At 38.3% G+C, this 21,537-nt stretch overlaps 1 protein-coding gene across 2 annotated transcripts in view; it reads right to left on the bottom strand.

Annotated features, from left to right (window-relative positions):
* ADCY2 (adenylate cyclase 2) overlaps positions 1-21,537 on the bottom strand; it is a 420,264-nt gene that overhangs the window by 107,198 nt on the left and 291,529 nt on the right. For both annotated transcript variants that reach the window (XM_066243472.1, XM_066243482.1), the window contains exons 5-7: positions 14,135-14,283; positions 9,158-9,269; positions 4,757-4,884 (exon numbers count right to left, since the gene is read on the bottom strand). In XM_066243472.1, the coding sequence (XP_066099569.1) occupies positions 4,757-4,884; positions 9,158-9,269; positions 14,135-14,283 (389 nt within the window). The remainder of the gene's footprint in view (positions 1-4,756; positions 4,885-9,157; positions 9,270-14,134; positions 14,284-21,537) is intronic.

Here is a 21,537-nt window from a genome sequence, read left to right as displayed (position 1 = left end):
TCCCCCCCCCCCTAAAAAAAAACAAAACAAAAAAACAAAAAACCTGTCTCCAACTCATTAACAGAAACAAATGAAGAACTTCCTTTAAAGGAAAATGACAATGCTTGGCAATACTTATATATTTCTGCCAGCTAAATACATTTATCAATTAAAATGTTATTGTAAAAGAAGTGTACAGAAAGGTGTCACTAGTCACTCAGAGAGAACCACCCCAGAGGCTCCATGAAGGGAAACAGTACCACTGACTGCATCACAGCAAGAAGGAAGGGTTGCCAGGTGTGGGCTGCACTTAATGAAACTAAATGGCCCACAATGACAGGCATAGATGTCATGTTTAAATGATAAAATGATATCACTTGAACATGATAAAAATGATAAAAAGAGACAGACCTACAATGTCAAAATAAATGGCCTCTTGAGAAAAGAATATAGAAAGCCATTCCCTTCCCTCCCCTTGTCTTCTTTTCCCTTCTCTTCCTTTCTCTTTATCTTCCTCTTATGGTTTTTTCCCCCAAAGTCAACCACCTATCTTGCACTAGGCAGGTCATCCAAACCCTTCACTCTTGTCCACAGGATGAGTCAGAACATCTACACGACATAGGAGACCTGCCCGACACTGCCCTCCATCGGCAATGAGTGCTACGGCTGCTCAGGCCCTGTCTGGTCCTCACTCTGGGCCTTTACTCATATTGGTTCCTCTCTCTGTTCCCCACACCTCTGAGGCTCCTTTTCCTGACAGGGTGTGGGTGTCACATGGCCAGTTTGCACTGTCCTTCCATCTGTGGCTGAGCCATGCCCTTGCCCTCATCCAGGAAGGCTTTCTGGTCTCTCCTTCTAGGGTGATGTGGGAACCCCTCCTAGGTACTCCATCCTCCCTGAGTGCAGTTAGCACTCCTGTTTGTGTCCACATCTGCTCTCAGAGTGACAGCCTGTGCACACAATGACCTTGTCCATGTAGCTTGTGTACCCATAAGTGGGTTCAGGGCCCGGGGCAATGTAGACACTTGATACAAGTTTATTATTTGACTTAGATCATTTTGGATGGATTTACTTTGTTTCTGACTTTGGGAGACGAATAATTTGTTGTAAAACCCATAATTGTTCTTAAAACTTCATGTTGTTAGGAGAACAGATCCAACCACATGGCATTTCAGTACAAAAATATGGTCTGCAGAGAGCCAAGAGGGATAAAAGGGAAGGACGAGGCACTTTGCAGTGGCCATTTTGACAGAACTGACCGCTTAATGATTTGACTCTTATTTTATTTATTTATTTATTTATTTATTTATTTATTTAGTGACAGAGACAAATAGTCAGAGAGAGGGACAGATAGGGACAGGCAGACAGAAAGGGAAAGAGATGAGAAGCATCAACCCCTTGCTGCGGCACCTTAGTTGCTCATTGAATGCTCTGTATATGTGCCTTGACCAGGGGGCTACAGCAGACCAAGTGACCCCTTGCTTGATCCAGTGACCTTGGGCTCAAGCTGGTGAGCCTTGCTCAAACCAGATGAGCCCGCACTCAAGCTGGCAACCTCAGGGTCTTGGACCTGGGTCCTTCACATCCCAGTCCGATGCTCTATCTGCTTGCACCACTGCCTGGTCAAGCTGATTTGACTCTTTAAAATCATCTCTATGTCCTGTGTGTCTTTTGTAGATAAATGGATTGACCAAGGGTTGAAATGAATTCACTGAACAAATATTTTAATGCATGTAGCTGCAATCCATGTGAGCTATAGAAAAATGTTGAAGTAACCACTTAAAGCTCACAACAATGGTAGACTAATTTTCTCGTTTAAGAGGAACCTTAGTGACTTAGAACATCAGGGTCCTGAATATTACTTCCTAGATTAAGAACACTTTATAGCCTCATTACAGAAGGAAAAAAAAAAACACCTTTCTCTAAGCATTGGGAGCATTCCAAACCTGCAACTGAACTGCTTCTGTGGTTGGTGCCTTAGCTAACATGGGACAGGCGCTAGGTAAGTGTGGAGGTCAAACATGGAGGAAAAACATGGCCAAAGTTCACAGACCCATGGTGTTGCTTCTTATGAAAAAAAAAAAACCCAAAAACAAAACACTGAGATAATCTGGCAAGATTCCAAGTGCCCAGTGTACGCTCTCTTCTCACCATTTTAACAAATTAAAATTCTTTTATTCATCCTCATCTTATGGTTTAATAAATGGGAAGGAAATGCTTGCCCTTGCATGTGAGAAAGACTAAAGAATCCTGAAATTTGAAGAGATGCCCTTTCTTGCCCTGCTCTTTATTGAAGGGGAGGTGTGTAACAAAATAACTATTAATGATCACTTTGTCAGCTGTATATCAGCTAAAAGAGTGATATACAAAGAGGAAGAATGTGGAGGCCATGATCAATGAGGAGATCATGGGGACACATGGCCAGTAAGATTTGGAGATACGTTGAGTTATAAGCAAGAATTCGAGAAAGTTCCCTCAATTCTGCTAACATTACTGAGATTCTGGACACATAATATATTACTGATGCCTCTATGATGAATGGATAAATCAGATGTTATATATACATACAATGAAAACTTATTCCATCATAAAATGGAATGAATTACTGACACATGCCACAGAATGCACGAACCCTGACCACATACTATGTAAAATAAACCACACACTAAAGGACAAAATGATAATGTATGATTCCACAATAACTAGAATAGACAAAGTCATAGAGACAGAAAGTAGAACAGAGGTTACCAGGGGCTGGGAAGAGAGGGGAATGGGGAGTTATTGCTTAACGGGTATGGAGTTTCTATTTGGAACAATAATGAGCTTTGGAAATAGATAGTAGTGATGACTGCACACATTAGGAATGTACTTAACACCACTGAATTGAAAAATGGTTCGAAAGGACAGTATTTATGTTATGCATATTTTACCACAAAAAAAATAATGTAACAGAAAAAAGATATTACTGATGTATTGGTGACATGCCAATGGATCAGAATCAAGGATCTTTCTCCTAGAAGCTCCTCAACATGTTGGAATAAGGTAAACAGAACTGGAAAACACCTGATTCAAAATCAGAAATCAATCTTCGCTAATAGGGTGATCTATTTAAACCAAATGTTTTTGATATACATCATAAGTAAATTCTCCTTTTTAAAAATTATTCCCGTATCTACTTAAAAAAATTAAGAGAACATGCTTTCCTCCAACAGAACCCATTTCACCTCATGAAATGGTGAAACCAACGCTGAGGTTGCCTCCTGGGGTGGGTTATAAATTTGAGAAAACCTATTAGTTCCACCGATTACAGTCACCTCTAGACCCATAGTGTTGGGAATGGTTAATTACTTTTGAAATAAGTACAAAATATTTTTCAGGTATCAGAGAGGACACATGATTTATTCATGGGAAAAAGCAAGGAGGGCACAGTATTTTCCACACCACACAATTGTGCATGGGTTGCCGAGGCCACACTGACTAACCCACTGCCCCTACCCCATCTTGATTATTTGTTTGATTTCACTTTATTCTTTTGCCCCCCTTTCCTGCATCTCCCCACTGACCTATGGCAACTGCTACCGGGCCAGTGGACCTGGAGCACTTAGGTCTCCTGGACTCAGCTGAAACTGTGGGGCTTCATTATTCTTCCCTGGTCACCACCTTTTAGTCCATTTGAGCACATGGCCAACAAACACAGGAGCTGAACACAGTGACAGCTTGATTTCTTGCTGTGTCACTTAAAGCTCCATCTACTCCACACTTTGACAAGGAAATAGAACACTGACCACTTAATTCTTATCTTGCTTAGACCAAAAATATGTAAAGGACAAGGTAAAATCACTTGACTAAAATAGGCAAACAAAATACTCCAAAAACTAAAATCTTTTGGTCATATAATTAACAAAGAAGGACTTTTATTATTTATAGGAATATTCTGCCTTGGCTGGATAGCTCGATTGGTAGAGCATTGTCCCAAAGTACAAAGGTTGTTGGTTCGATACCCAGTCAGAGCACATATAGGAACAGATTGATGCTCTGTCTCTCACTACCTCTCTTCCTCTCTCTAAAATCAATGAAATAAATATTTTAAAAGAATATTCCAATTTCTACAAAGGGCATTACTAAAGAAAAATGCATTATGATGCTGGTAATAAAAATTAAACTTGTTCGTGATACTTTTACCCTATAACTTGTCAACTCTAACAAAAACATTATTTTACATAAGCTTATCTTCTCTAGAATTAAAAATAAAAGAAATTACAAATACAACACACAGAAAATATACATTATGAATATAAACAGAAACTAAGTTCTAATATCTGAGAATTTTTGACTAGATGAAGTAATTTTGGGCTATGTTTTTATATTAATTGCTACCTGGTGATAAAACTACTTTCTTTCTTATAATGTGTGTGTAGCCATAGTATCTGTCAGAAATCATGAGATATCCTAAAAATGTAGACATTTTCCTTAAAATCAGAGAAGACATTGAAATTTTCAAAATTGACTTTTGAAAAAAACCCAAACTGTTCTTTTGCATTGATTTCTAACTCAGCTTTGCTGAAAATCTAAGGCTAATAATAATACAAAACACATAGAGATGTCTTACTTTAGATTGAGTTACTCACATGCCAATAAATGGGTGTCTGCACATTTATATTTAATGTATTTAAATATAATGCCAGTAGACAGATACATGGGAATAGTGGCAAGTGAGAACTGCAACTGAAAATTATTAAACTGTTAAAGAACATCTTAATATAAGCATTATACTTACTTTATGGCTTCACACATATCCAGTCCCATTTTCACACAATTCTTGGCGTGGTTAGGCAGAGATATTGGGAGTCCAGACACACAGTAATAGCAGTCTCCTAAAATTTTTATTCTCATACATTCATTCTCCTGGAAGAAAAAAAATTACAAAATTCCCATTGCATTAGCACTTACGTCATCATTTAAATTTCAGAATATCATCAGCACTAGTTCTTCTAACACAGGTTTCGTGGCATGGCATTGGTGGGGAGAAAAATTAGTACAAGTTGGGTTTCCCTTCACTACCCACCAAGAATGAGCACCCTCACCCACATGGCCATTTGCCAAAGTAGGAGAATAAGGAAAAGGGGATGAGAGGGAAAACAGAGAATATTCTGGAATGATTTCTATTTAACACTAGCACAGGAGTATGCAGACAAGATCATTCTCCTTAGTCTGAACATTCCCAACTATTGATAGTGAAATAAAACATTCTGTGCAGAGCAGACTCTCCTAGGGCAGAAAATGATGACAAGAATGCCACTGGAATTAGAATCTATTATTCCTGACTATGCTCATGGTCTCCTTTATTTATTTAAAGGTTTCTTATCTGCAGACATGTAGCTTCTGTTACATATAAGGCGGCTTCATTTGTTATTGTCAAGTAATTTAAAATTATTCTGACATTAGGTTAACCAGTTAACAAAAAAGTTAGAATAACTCATTATTTTTCTTAGCCGGGTTGTAGTTACAGTATGGAAATTGACTTCATTCATATGCATCAATCTTATATCCACTTTTAACCTTTTCAACTAGCTTATGGACTCTTCACTAAAATAAAACATCCAAAACCAAAAACAAAACCCAGGACATACCAAACACAGAACATTTCTTTCTTAACACTAATACAAGCTTATGTATAAACGTTAACAAATTTGAAATAATGAGTATGAAATGTTTTTGTTCTAAAGCATGTTGCAAGTTTACAGATTTTGCATATTTCGTTCCTGTCTGATGGAGCATGTGCATACTTCCATGCTTATATACAGCACTGTAGATGACGTGCTAGTAATTCTTGATAACATCACAATAACTAATAAAAAAATCAAACAAATACTTTCTGATGAGGTTTCTCTCTCATATTTCCAAAATAAGTAATCTGAATGTAGAATGTAGAAAACTACAATATTAATAACAGTAAATTCTTGGGACCCATATCAAAGGTCAGTTGACTGTATATGCATAAGTTTATTTCTGGGCTTTCTATTTTGTTCCATTGGTCTATATGTGTCTTTTTACACCATTATCACCCTGTTTTGATTGCTGTAGCTTTGTGACATATTTTGAGCTGCCTTCAGCTGTTTTTCTTGCTCAAAATTACTTCGGTTATTTGGGGTCTTTTGTGGTTCTTTATGAATGTTAAGATTGTTTTTCTATTTCTGTAAAAATGGTATTGAGATTTTTATATGGATTGCATTGAATATGTGGGTGGCATTGATATTTTAACAATATTACTTCTTCCAACCAATTAACACGAGATATTTTTCTAGGTATTTGTGTCTTTTTAGATCTCTCTCATCAATGCTTTATAGTTTCCAGTGTAGAAGTCACTCACCTACTTGGGTAAGTTTGTTCATAAATATTTCATTCTTTTTTATTCTAATGTAAATAAAGTTGTTTTCTTGATTTCCATTTAAAATATTTCATTGTTAGTCTATAGATATGCAATTAATTTTTATAGGTTGATTTTGCATCCTGCAACTTTACTGGATTTATTTATTTGTTCTAATAGATTTTGTAGATTTGTCAGGGTTTTTAACATATATCATCATGTCACCTGCAAACAGTTCATTTTAGCCCTGTCTTCCTGATTTTTATATCTTTTACTTATTTTCTTATCTAATTGCTTTGTCTAGGACTTCCAATACTATGCAGCACTATGTTGAACAGAATTGATGAGCATAGTTGTAACTGTCTTGTTCCCAGTCTCACAGAAAATTTTTGGTTTTCCACCATTGGGTATGATATTAGCTATAATTTTTTATATATGACTTTATTCTGTTGAGAAAAATTCCTACTGTACCTTACTATTTGAGAGGTTTTTTTTCATGAAAGGGTGATTAATTTGGTCAAAAGTCTTTTTTGCCTCTACTGAGATAATCATGTAATTTTTATCTTCATTTGGTTAATGAGGTATATCACATTGATTTGCAGATGTTGAACCATTCTTGTATTACAGGGGTAAATCCCACTTGGTAAAATGGTATCTGACCTGTTTTAATGAGGGGTTGAATTGTATATGCTAAGTAAAATAAGTCCTATGTGGAAACTCAAATACTACATGAAACTACTTATGTGATTAATTTAAAATAGGAGCATAGAGTACAATAGTGGTTGCCAGGTCTAGAGGAAGGAGGAAATGGTCAGGCAATAGTCAAAAGGTACAAAGTTTCAGGTATACAAGATGAATAAATCCTACAGACCTGCTGTACAGCATAGTGTTTACAGTTAACAATACTGCATTATATACTGAAAAATGTGCTGGAAAAGACTTCATGTTGAGTGTTTTAATCACAAAATAGTAATATTAAATAAAGATGGTACAAGAAAACTTTTGTAGGTGATGGTTATGGCATAGATTGTGGTAATGGTTTCATGGGTATAACCTTACCTCTAGACTCATTAAGTTGTATGTAGTAGATAAATACAGCTTTTTATATACCAATTATACCTCAATAAAGTAGTTACAAAATAAAAAAAAAAAACAGTAAGTAAACAGTGATTTCACATTCCTCAGCCTAAAGTTATGTGCTTTGCACAGTATTCACTCAATAGACTGATTTATCTGTTTGCTTATGACATTTCCCAACTCCATGTTATTTAAATAGGAAGCAAGAACTGATGCCCAAAATATGCTGTCTCTGTGACCAACAATCTTGGGCTGGACTCTGATATTGCCAGGACATCCTTTTGTTATGATCAGAGAGAACTAGGAAGTTATAATGAGGATTTCTGTTATAGAAACGAGATGGGTTTTCCTAAATTCATATGTTGAAGAGCTAACCCCTGGGACCTGTAAAGGCAATCTGATGTGGCAATAGGTTCATTGCAGATATAATTAGTTAATATGAGTCATATTGGAGCAGGGGGTCCACTAATTTAATATGACTGGTGTCCTTATAAAAAAGGAAAGTCTGGACAGTGAGACTGGCACACAGGGAGAATGTGATGTGAACATGGGCGCTCTGTGGCCACCTGCCTGGATTGGCCTGTTTCTTCATAATGTGACTTGGGAGTCCAACAAAAATGACCTTTTACTAATTCAAATTTTCAGCACATTATATTTCAACCATGATTTTTCTAAAAAAATGAGCACTCAGAAAATTCAACCTCTTCGTTCGGTTTGTTAAAGGAAAGAATCAGAGCTATACTCTCACTGACTTCTGAAACCCCCAGTGGGAGCTGTCATCGTCAGGCAACATAGGTACTTCATGGGGAACTTGACTGGAGAGTCTCTGAAAACATCTGCAAGCCAGATTTATTCCTAAAAGGCTTGGCTTGAACGTTCTGTATTGTGTAAAAGTGAAATGAATCCTTTGGTAACTAAATTTGGGCCCAACTCTTCTACATATAAATAGCTCATCTTAATAAGCATAATGAAGTATTTTTTTATTGGGCACAATTCAAATGAAAGAATTAGGTTAACGGGAAATGTTTTATAAGAAGTAAAAGGCTAAGAAGAAAGAATTATTTTAAATCAATATTCTCACCAGAAACCCTAACAGTTCCAATAAATAAATAAGGTCTAGTATGGTTTTAGATCACTTGCCATTATTTCCTGTTTGTGAAATTTCCTATAAAATATATATAAATGGCAAATACTGAACCTAGTTTTTTCTTCAGTGATGCAAAGGTCAATGGATAAAGTGAGACAAGAGTAAATAAAGGGCTAAGGGAGAAGGCATGTAGCCTACTTTAGGGGTTTTTCTAGGATGCTTCTTAATGATATGAAATCATAATAGATACAACATGATAGTTATAACTGGATGAAAAGAAACCATGTTTCCAACTCCTGGACATCAAAATGCCTAAAAAAGGACCTTAAAACAGCACAATGCATAGAGATGTGCAAATTAAATCTTATCACTTAAAAGATATTTTTTATTACATGTGTGCTGAAGTATATATAAGCAGAAGTTTTAAAACTTGATGAAAACATGCTCATTGTATGCTGTGGCATTTCTCAACCCTGATTTAGGTTTGAGACTTATCAGGGCTAAATGACAAATAAATCCAACCAATTTACAAACCACATTCCTAAAGGATGCTTTTTATAAAAAAGTAAAAAGTTGATAAGGGGTCAGAGAAAACATAAGCCAAAATGTATACATCTTCAGAATGAAAGGTAATCACTAATACTCACCTTTGCAATTTGATCAAACTTTCCAAAAAGTTCGTTGAGCATGTGGACCAGTTCTCCTGGGGAGCAGTCACTGGCCAGCCGGGTGAACCCAACAATGTCAGCATATAGGATACTGTGGAATGAACAAAGGGGGGCAGGGTCTGCAAGTTTATACTCATTAAGAAGGTAGTTATTTTCTATTAAAAGTATAATTTTTTTACATTTTATATTTCTATTTTCATAAGAAAAATGCCATCTCCCTGGAAAGGGAGTATATAAACATTTTGCTAAACATTGCCATTAAAAATTTTATGTTAAATTTATATTTAAAATAAGAGAAAATAAGTCATGTGATGTACTTTTGTCATTCTAGTATATTTTTACTGATCACCTTTCTCTCTCGGGGCTGGCCCCTCTCTCTGGTTCATGTGGTATTTATCTTGACAGTTCCTTACACTGTCATAATCCTGATATTAAATGACTATGTTTCTTCTTGTTACCTGAATTTGTATTATAAGAAGTTCTAAAGTAGAAGCAGCAAAATAATAAAAGCCATGTCTTGTTTTTATTAATTATAAAAATACTAGAATAATAATCTTCTTAAAAGAAAGTCTACTTAATAAAAGATTTAGGATCACTTACTACATGCCAGGATGAAGCAGAGGGTACATCTTCCTAAAGCTTAGAGTTCAGTTGGGTTATGAATTAAACAAAGACACCAAAAACATCCAATTACGATGATGATAAGTTCTATAAAAGAAACCACCAGGCTGAGAGAACAGTGCGTGCGTGTGTGTGTGTGTGTGTGTGTGTGTGTGTGTGTAGAGGGTTTGGCAGGGGTTGGTGACTAAATGATTAAATGATGGGTCCAGGAAAGTCACCCTTTAAGTAATGACAGTGCAGCCTCCCTTCATGGGATGCTCATGGCAATAGAACAAATAAAAACAAGATTGTAGGGGAAGATGGTGAATTCCGCTTTGGTTGTGTTGAGTTTGACAGTGGTATCTGCAGGATACCACCCAAGAGCTAGACCCATCACGTAGATGAGTGTGGAAAACCATGGTTACTATGGTTGTGTTCTGTGACTTAGCACAATGTGGATGGTAATTACATCCTGGGAGAGAGTGGGAGAGAACAGAAAAGAGCGAGGAGAAAGCCCTGTACACACTCCAATTTTACAGCCAACACTAGATTTAAGGAAGAGAAAACAAGCAAGGAGACTGTAGATAGAAAACAAAGGGGACAAGATGTCAGGAAACTGAAGATGGGGAATTCTGTAAGTGCAAGGGCAAGGTCAAAGGGCCATACAATATGAGCAATCTTTGAGATAAGGGTAGAGAAGTATGTCAAACATAAATTTTGAAACAAGACAGTTGGTTACTTCAGCAAGAATAAGTTCTGTGACATGGGGAATAAAGCCAGAGAGTGGCAATTTGAGGAGGGCAAGAAAATAAGGAAGATTAGTCAGTGTGGAAAACCTCTGTAGAATCTGAGCTATGAAAGGCAGAAAGGTCATTTCAGAGTTGGATGGAGGTGCTGGTTGGATGAAGAGATCTGTCTGTTTGTTTTCAAAGATGTGATGGGTTTGTTACTGTTTCAGCACTCATAGGAAGAATTCAGAGAAAGATCAGGAAGATTCAGAAAGCAACTGGTAATTATTACCTTTACAGCTATAAATTCCTTTTTTCTCTCCCTCTTTTTCTTTTTCTCACTCTCATTATTACTGTTACTCATTACATAGTAAAGAGCTATGTTATTATTATTTATATATAAATTCATTATTAATAGAGAATAAGCATTTTGTTGAATGAATGATCAAAGCAGAACTAAAAGTTTGCAAATGATCTTTTGGGTACTATCTACAAACCTAATAATTCTCACTTAAAAAAAAACACTCAGGCCTGACCAGGTGGTGGCGTAGTGAATAGGGCATCGAACTGGGATGCAGAGGACCCAGGTCTGAAACCCTGAGGTCATCAGCTTGAGCACGGGCTCATCCAGCTTAAGCATGGACTCACCAGCTTGAGTGCAGGGTTACTGGCTTAAGCGTGGGATCTTAGACATGACCTTATGGTCGCTGGCTCAAGCCCAAAGATCACTGGCTTAAGGCCAAAGTCACTGGCTTGAGCAAGGGGTCACTTGCTCTGCTGTAGCCCCCTGGTCAAGGCACATATGAGAAAGCAATCGATGTACAACTAAAGAGCCGCAATAAAGAATTGATGCATCTCATCTCTTTCCCTTCCTATCTGTCTGTCCCTCTCTCTATCTCTCTCTCTGTCTCTGTCACAAAAAATAAAAAATAAAAATCAGGTATTGACTACCAGTGGTAGTCAACCTGGTCCCTACCGCCCCCTAGTGGGTGTTCCAGCTTTTGTGGTGGGTGGCAGCAGAGCAACCAAAGTATAAATAAAAAGATAGATTTAACTACAGTAAGTTATTTTTTAAAGATTTATCCTGCCAAACTTAGCAAAAATTTGGCATAAAGTACTTGGTAAGTAATTATTATTATATGCTTTAACTTGCTGTAACTCTGCTTTATAAATTTTATAAAGTAAAGTTACTTCCCTACTTTATAAATCACCATTACTGTGGAACCAGTGGGCGGTTAGAAAATTTTACTACTAACAGAGATACAAAAGTGGACGGCGGGTATAAAAAGGTTGACTACCCCTGGACTAGACTATCTGTGCTGCCCAGGCATTGTGGCTGCTTCTTGCCTTGTACTTGTCCTGTCACAGGATGAAAAAGCCACATGTCTTCATATTTCTTTCAAAATTAATTGCTATTTCATGTTATTTAATGTTTTATGTTTTTAAATTTTAAGCACTTAAGTTATTTTAGGATTCCAAATATATTTTATGAAGTTAAATTTAATTCAATACTGTAAACATGCTCTAGACAATGTGTAAGGGAAATTAAGGCCATTGAAGCTGCTTCACCAATCTTGTAGAATGGCAGTCAGCTTCCAAGAAGGCCCCAAGGATCCTCACCTCCACTCACTACACCCTGTACTATCCCCTCCCACACTGATGGAACTCACCCATGAAAACAACAAGATAACACAGAAATGACCAACTAATGACAACCCAACTAAGCTGTTCCCAAACTCCCACCCACAGAAACTAGGAGATACTTTTATTGTTTTAAGCCACTACATTTTGAGATAATTCATTACACAGAAATTGATATCTAATAGCAAGAGATGCCTTAAGTTGGTGGTGTCTTCAGTCATTTTTATAGGTCTGTTTGTTCCTGCTTTGGGTCATAGCTTCTTGCAGATATTTTGTGATCCTGGGTAGATATAGTTGCATGTTATCTTCACATATTTTGAATGCCAACTATATGACGTTAATATATTTCCTAAAATAGGAAAGGCATTGCTGATTCTCAGACTGTGAAAGGTTGGAAAAGGCTATTTCTAGTATAATATAGCTTGTCAGATACTGTGAATGTTTTTTCTTTAGTTATGTAGGTAAAACACTTAAAAACCTGAAGACAAGCCAATGTTTTAAATAATTTTACTCCCTAACATATGCAAATGTTCTTTAATTTTTATCCCCAAAATAGTGAAAAATTTTAAAACAATTTTACTCCTGAGTCTTTATTTATCCAATGGTGGATAAATTTCACAGTTCTCATTTAACATGCAAACATTTTTTTCTATTATCTTCTTCTCAATAAGCATTTCTTATTGTACATGAGCTCTATGTATGCTTGGGTCATGTATATCACTATCTCTATGCATCTTTTCTAAATCTGGTGTCAAAATAAAATTTGTTTTAGCAATGCATTATTTTTGCAATTAAATTTGTTTGTTTGTTTGTTTGTTTTAAGTGAGAAGAGGGGAAATAGACAGACTCTCACAATCACCCCAACCAGGATACACCCAGCAAGCCTGATCTGGGGCTGATGTTCGAATCAACTAAGCTATCCTCAGTACCCAGGGCTGATGCTTGAACCAATAGAGCCACTGACTGCGAGAGGGGAAGAGAGAGAGAAGGAGAGATGGAGGGGAAGAAAAGAGATGTTTCCTTCTCATGTGTGCCGCAATAACCGGGGATCAAACCCGGATGCCTACACACCAGGGCAATGCTCTATCCATTGAGCCAACTGACCAGAGACTGAATTTGCTTCTTAATGAACTTCAAAATCCTTGACCTGAAGCAACCAGACCAGAAGGCAGCATCATGCATTGGAAAGAGTCTAGACTTGGAGGAGAACAAGTTGATTCCAATTCTAGTTGATGCTCAACAAATTTTAGTTGTTTGTAGTTATTATCGAACTATTGATTGGCAGTGGGTAGGTAACTCCTACAGCTAAATTATTAACATAAAAACATAATGAATGAGCCAGATACATGTATGATGCCCCACACCTTTCTCCTTCCTGACCACACACTCAGGCTGACAACATGAATGGCTCCCTGAGAAGGAGATCTGACTGTACCGGACTTTGACAAGTCATAACTTTGACTATAAATTAATTAAAATGCACGATCAGTCCTCTGTAATGTGGGCCACTGGTTGGGCATGCCCAGGAAACCCCTCATTCCTGATGAACAGTGGAACATCTAGATTCCCTAAAAGTGCTGGCTTCTCCGAGGCCTGCCTACTAAGCTCATCTTGAGAAACAGTCCGGTCCTGAGAGCCCACGAACCCTCCCTCCTACCTTACTGCAAAGCTGAGTGTCTTGGGCTCTAAGGACCTTGAGATAGGACCATGGAGTTCCCAGAATAAAGACCCCACTTTCCACCTCTCCCTGTTTTATGCCCTAAAAATCAGGCTATTAGGGACAACTCAATAAAGAGTAGGATTCTGTTTTGTTACCATGAAGGCCTCACAAGGCAGCACACAGGTGGGTGAAGTTGTAACTACGTGCAAAGGTTTAACTATTACTCAGGAGACAGGCCATTGTAAGATGTGGGCTTCCTGTTAAAAACATCCCCTCTCCAGAGAAGAGGCTCCCTAGACTTGCCCCAGGAAGTACAGAGCAGCGTACCTGACGTTGGTGTGTCGCTTGACATACAGGTTGTGAAAGTTGTTAGAATTTTCCATCTGGCCGGCTTTGGGGCCCTGCAGCCTCTGGATGATCTCAGCTTTCATCTCCATGGCTATGTGCGCTGGCAGCAGGGACAGCAGCAGCCGCTCCTGAGACACGGTGTGGAGGGAAGAGCGACATTGCAAATAACTAAGGGAACATCCAAGTAATATTCGAAATCATCCCTGAGTTGTAGTGAGGCCAATTTGAGGGCTATTTCCAGCAAGTTAAAAACACTGATTCTAGAACTAAATATTGAAAAAAGATAAAGTTTTCTAAGGTCAGAATGTGTTATTTTCTTTATTGAGTTCTAACCATATGTGCTTCAGTGTACAGAAGAAAAAAAAAAAGGAAGGCAGAGTTATTTCCCCAAGGATATTATTTATCCATTTTGATTTTAGAGGGTAAAGCAGAAATAATTTTAGAATGCCAGAAACCCGTGGTCAGTTTAAGATAGAAAACACTCATTTTTGCCAGCTTGCTCATATGAGAGATGATGTACAAGCTTTATTGTTCTTTAGAAAGTCAACCAATATTCCACATTTTCTAAATAAGATAGGTATTTTCAACTATTTCATTTCTTCTATGATGAATAGTCTATCGCCTTAAGTGATTCTAAACTATTATAAAGACAGAATCAGAAATATTAGCTTAAGGCAAAAACTGATAGGAGCTTCTCATGTATTTTTGGTTTCTAAGTTCAATAAATTCAGCACACAATAGCATACAGTTTTATACTTATTTCAGTATGTACTTATTTTAGTTAGAGTGGTACTTCCATTCTCTTACAGGAAAATATGCAATCTGTTTGGAGGAATAAGTATTACAGAAGGGCAATCTTTGAACATTTATATTCATCCTAGAGTATTTTAAATGTTAATGTACTGTAGAAAACACCATGTTTGTCAGGTATTGTAGATTTAACATGTATTGTGGTATTCAGTGTTGATAAACATTTTTTGAAGGAAACATTTTCTCTATCTTCCACATTTTTCTCTCTCTTGTGTGTGTATGTGTGTGGTGGTGGTGGTGGTGGTACGTGTGGTGTGTGGTGTGTGGTGTGTGTGGTATGTATGTACAAAATGGTGAGAGAGTATGCCAGAGGGGAACCTGGGCTTAGTTCCCAGGTTCACAGGGCCAGGAGTCCATCTCCTGGGCCCACCCAAGCACACATCACTTTGGGGGCTATTAGGAACTTCCCCTGAGGAAGCAGCAGGTGGTCCAGGACTGTATCCTGATGAAGATAGAATGACTCTCACCACAGCTCACCCCAGCCTGCTCCAAGGAAAAATAGGCACAAAGTTAACAGGAGACCAAGTATGTGCCTATAGGGGGACCACGGTTCTCGATAAACTGGCATAACGGAGTGTTGAACACTGGTTCATTCATTCATTCATTTATTCAGCTATTCTGAAAACATCCATCACTGTTCATTAAATACCAGGCCTCTAACTAAATTCTAATGGTAAGTGCAAAACAGAATGAGACAATGACCCTGATGCCATGTTGTTCATATTCCATCAGGAAGCCGACCTGCTATCGGATGAACCTAGAAAAACAGGATGGTGTTTGGAGGAAGCCGCGTGCCTGGGATTCCGGCAAAAGAGAAGGCAAACACAACCCAGGAGCATCTGCTATGTCTGTGCCACGTGCTCCCAGGAGCTCTGTTTGTGTCAGCCAATTGAATCAAAACAACAACCATATCTGATTAGTGTTAATACCAACCTGCTTGCAATAGAGGTGAAGTAGGTACCTAGGTACGTAGGGTGCTACCACTTGTCACAAGTGCCGGAACTGACATGCTGAAGGAAATTTTATTAGTAATTAAGAAAACACTTTTTACTTAATAATCTTTTTAATTTTTGATAAATTCTTGATATTTCCATTTAAATTAAGAAATAAAATGGAGAATTCAAAGGTGTTTTGTGAGTTATATGTCACATAGACATTTGGGAAAATACAAAGTCATATTAATTGGACAAAAAAAATGAGGGCCATGTCTGTATGTCTAAAATATAACAGAAATGAAATGGACAGAGACATTAACACAAAGGTAAAATGGTAGTAAATCAAGCTGAAGTGTTTTAAGGTCCAAGTACTGTGTGGGAAATGGCAAAATATTTCATACTTCCCATGTATAAGATGCTCCCATGTATAAAACGCACCTAATTTTGGGGCCCGAAATATGAAAAGAAAATGTATTACATAAAGTTATTGAACTCAAGTTTTATTCATCATAAAATTCATACAACTCCACATCACTGTCAAAACTCCCATCCAGCCCTGGCCGGTTGGCTCAGCGGTAGAGCGTCGGCCTAGCGTGCGGAGGACCCGGGTTCGATTCCCGGCCAGGGCACACAGGAGAAGCGCCCATTTGCTTCTCCACCCCTCCGCCGCGCTTTCCTCTCTGTCTCTCTCTTCCCCTCCCGCAGCCAAGGCTCCATTGGAGCAAAGATGGCCCGGGCGCTGGGGATGGCTCTGTGGCCTCTGCCTCAGGCGCTAGAGTGGCTCTGGTCGCAACAGAGCGACGCCCAGGATGGGCAGAGCATCGCCCCCTGGTGGGCAGAGCATTGCCCCTGGTGGGCGTGCCAGGTGGATCCCGGTCGGGCGCATGCAGGAGTCTGTCTGACTGTCTCTCCCCGTTTCCAGCTTCAGAAAAATGAAAAATTAAAAAAAAAAAAAAAAAAAAAAAAAAATTAAAAAACTCCCAACCGTTAGCTTCTCCTCATCTGTGTCTGATGACGAATCACTGTTTTCATATATTGCCTTGTCCTCAGTTCTATCTATGGCATTTGAAATGCCACAACCACTGTATAAGATGCACCTAGTTTTTAGACCCCAAAAATATCGAAAAAGGGTGTATCTTATACATGGGAAAATACAGTATCAATTTATATTAGACTGCAATGAGTCCAAATGTGTGCAATTTCCACATTTGCAGCAAAAGGAACGAAATAGTATATGACCAGCAAGCTAGCAGTGAAGATGGAGGGAGCTCCTCAATTAACCCAAAATAAGTCAATAAGGAAGAGTCAAAGGAAAACACAGAACAGGTAGGGGAAATAGAAAACAAATCATAAACTGACAGCTATTAGCTAGCTGTATCAGGGATTATACTAAATGATGTTTAAAGTTGATTTAAACACAAAGAGGCAAGTTGTGAGGAAAAAGTGAAATTGCCACCAACCACAATCAGGGAACCCTGCCTGGTCATCCACTCAGATAGGAACAGGGGAGCCCCAGATGGGAGCAAAAGAAGTCATGGTGCTCTGAGATGCCATCAAATATCTGTCATTATCAAAGCAAACAGACACTGCACATAAATTTGTTACCTTCTAAAATGGAGATAAGGAATGTCAACATGTGGAAGAAGCAGAATATGAACCTGGACCCAGGCTGTCTACTTAGAAATCCCAGTGGATTCATGTGTCATTAGAGATGTCTGATGATTGACTTAACTAGATTAAAACCAATTTTTTTCCTCTTTCTGATGGGTGACAGATGAGTCCAGGGCTAAGAAAAAATGAAATGCACCAGGCCACGTTGTTCAGCTGACATAGTTCAACATTGTTGTCTGGTGACAATAACCTGCACGTGCATGAGGATTCTGTGCAGTCTTCTGTTGAATTTAAGGCAACCAGCACTCTCCCAATGTTACATTCATTTCTAGTCATGCTTCTTGTAGCCAATGTCGCCAGCATCCTACCCACATTCCTTCTGTCTTCCTTGGAGGTCGTCTGTATTCTGTTCTTTATAAATCTAATTTCCTGTGTCCCAGCCAATAAGGAAGCAACTGAAGGAAATGTCCCCAGCTTTTGCGCCCATGACCCCTTGTGGGCAGATCTGAGCATGCTCCACACTTTCCTCAGGGGGTCTCCAGCAGGGCTGAGCCCCTGTTGCCACCAGCAGCCCCTTTCAGTAGCTGACCTCCTTCTCTTAATCTTTTACCTGAAACAACTTCTCAACTTAGTGACCATTCCTTCTCTTAGGGTCTTCTTGAGGTTGGCCTAACCAAGAAATTTCTCTCTCGTCCTGATTTCTCCATTAAGAATATGTTAACCCCCAAAACATATAGAACCAGACTTTCTTGAAAGACAGATTCCATGAACAAAGAAGAAGAATCTAGTATAGTAATTCTCTTTCCTGGCTATAGTTTCATTTAATGACCAAAAGTAAATGATCATATTTTAGACCAAAATGTAGATGGATGACTGGCATTTTTTTTAAGTAGCTTGAAAAATATATGTTGAATAAATTAAAAAGGGCTAAGACTTTCTCTTTTGAGAGGGTTAATGAATTCACGTAAATTTAGACTAGAATAAAGATTTTGGTAACAGGCAACCAGCCAAATAAAAGAATCTGAAGTTTCCCACTATCATGTGATTCTGGTGCCAACAGTGAACCACAGGCCCTCTTACCAGCGCTCGTGGACAGAATCTGTGCTTTGGGGTCTACACGTTTACTCTTGATGGTCATAGCATTGGACAGTGGGATGAGCCCCAATTAGAAGCCTACACTCAGATGTGGTGATTCAAGATACTTTTAAATTTGTCTTTTTTCCCTGACAAAATGCTGTATTTTGAAAGAAAAGCCCAAAATTATGGCACATGTGATAAATTTTGACTTAATTCATAATCTGACAAGGTTTCTATTTTCATTAATAATTCAGTTTTTCTTTGTTTGTTAATTTAGCTATGTGCCCTACCAAATTATCTGACAGCAACATACAAGCCTAACTGCTTTATATACCAGACTCAACCTAGCTACATTATCTTTCCAAATACATTGGAGGCCCTCCTCAAGGAGACTTTTGGAAAATCAAATTGTCATTAGATTGGTTGATGCACCTTCTCTCTCTTGCTAGAAAAAATTTATATAACTACAGAGAACTTGGCTAATTCTGGCATATGCAAAGGTTATCTAATGAATAACTTGACTTTGGTTTGAGGGTACCATTTCAACACATCTCTTTATTAAACCTCTAATTATTATTCATTAGTAATAATTTTTCTTAGAATTTATTCTATTAAATTACGCTTTGTAAAAAGCTAAAGAGTTAGTATATTTCTATGCACCATTGATCAAAGTTCAGGACATGCTGAGCTCAGAAATATTTCTGATATAATAAAACAGAGTAGATATTATATTTTTATGCTACTTCTATAATTATTTTGGTTGATAGGAAAATCCAATTTAAGCAAAGAAGACTTCTATTTAAATTTTGAACTAAGATTTAGTAATGCACATTAAACCCTATCTCTTCAATAAATCATGCATGTAATTAATATTTAATTCTGCTTTACTTTACAAAAGGCAGATGACAGTGCCATGCTCCTTTCATAAGAATTTAAACTTTTTTCTTCCTCCAAAATTTCTATTTAGTTCTTATTTTAAATGCAACTCAATTACATCAGGATGCCAAACCAAAGTGATGAACAAACAGAAGGTACATTGTTACAAATATTTCTCCTCCCAAGAAAAAGTAGCTATCAAAATGGACAGACACTAGATCCCTCAGCAGCCACTGGGGTTACACGTAGTGCTGAGGACATGGATAAATTCCTCAATACTGTCCTGCAGTAAGGAAGGACCAGGTGTCCATTCAAAATCAAACCGTGAAAGTGCTAAACTTCTCAAATACCTGCCAGGGACAGGAAGATAAGTCAACACCTTCTAATACCTTCCCCTGCTGCCAGCTCCATGTCTGCAGGTCTCAGAGAACAAGCATGTCCCCAAAGTTAAGTTCTAGTAACAAGTGCTGCTGCTGTTGTATCTCGTTATAACATTTAGTTTGTTTCTCTTAGATCCTTAGAAATCTTGCTTCCCAACAAGAATCAGAATGCCCTGAATATTCTTATTATTTGAAAGGTCTTGCTTTATCTTTCTTTGACTTTTACAAAAAATTAAGTCATCAAAATTACCTAGGATGGAGAATAGCAGCACTTTGCAGTAGAAACAGCACTGAAATGGGAGAAGATGTGGGTTTCTGCCCAGACTCTGCCCCTATCCAGAGAACTTCCGCCAGGTCACACTAGCCTTTGAGTCCCAGTTTGGTTGTTTAAAAAAAACATGCCTATTACCAGGTGAGTTAAAGGTCTTTGTGTCTGTGGAAGTTCCTAGCATTTTAAGGAACTATAAGTAGCGCTTTTTAGATTTTACCTTTCACTCTTTTGGAATCAAACAGTTAATGACACACAGAGGAAAGAACCCAAGTGCCAAAACTGTAAGAAGGACTGAGGGAGAGACCACTGGGATCTCGACAAGAAAGACAGGGAAGAGACTGAGTTCATCAAGTTCTAAAAGAGGGATTTCCATGAATGGGAGAATGTTGGTTAACCAACTGGGTGTTTTTTTTTTTAAGTTTGCTTGCTTGTATTGGGGCATGGCCACGTGTGTGTGGTCTGTGAAAGGCTGTGGTGCTTGTCCTCAGGACGGCAGATTGCAAACTGCAAATTGCCTACCTGCTTGGGAGGGGTGAGTCTTTGCTATTGTTTACCAAAGAGAGGTTTATTCCCCCAGCCTATGTTTGCTGAGAGTGCAGAGAGAGAGAGAGAGATGGAGAGAGAGAGAGAGAGAGAGAGAGAGAGAGAGAGAGCGCGCTGAGGGGTCTGGGAGCCCTAAGAGAAAGGGAAGCGGTCTTCCCTGCCTGTTTGCTTGTCTGCTGTTACAAGACTTTAATAAACAGAATGGCCCACCATTTTCTGGCTCCACAGTTACCATTTGCCCGAGTCCAATGTGAATCTGCATGGCCATGGTGATGGCCAGTGGCCTTTCAGAGGGGGATAAAGAAGAGGTGGCCAAGACTTTTGGGGTGCCATATTAATGGCCAGTGTTGGCACATGGGAGGGAAGTCAGCCTGTTTATTTTACAGTCTAGGACAACTGGAATGCTATGTGCAAATTAAAACCAATATACACTTCAACCAATCGCTATTCCCTTTCTCTACATGCATATATTTCCTCATTTTATAATCCCTGGTCATACACAATTTTATTTAAATTAAAATATTTTTGCCAAAACAAATAGGTATAGGTGTGGCTCAGAGAGAGTAAAATGAGGTGGCAGTAACTAGGGAGTCACAACCAGATGAAACTGTGCCTTTGGACTTAACGGCCACTGATGGCTCTTTCCACTCACTCTGATTTATAAACTCAGTGAGATGACAGGGACGCTGTTAGAGAGCAACTCATTAATATAAGGTGAAAGAATGAAATGATCACCTTCAATGAGAACAAAGGGCTAATCAAGTTCAATGATAGATTATGTCCAAAGTCACAGATGATGGTAAAATGATACTTCTAAATGTTTTTGGTGGGGAGAATGGTCCTTTTTCCTAACTGTGCTGAACTTGGAGACTTGAACCC

This window comes from Saccopteryx bilineata, chromosome 1 (assembly GCF_036850765.1).
Source record: "Saccopteryx bilineata isolate mSacBil1 chromosome 1, mSacBil1_pri_phased_curated, whole genome shotgun sequence".
Taxonomy (NCBI): domain Eukaryota; kingdom Metazoa; phylum Chordata; class Mammalia; order Chiroptera; family Emballonuridae; genus Saccopteryx; species Saccopteryx bilineata.
Note: the sequence above shows the minus strand (reverse complement) of the source record. Positions and strands in the feature narration are given on the sequence as shown.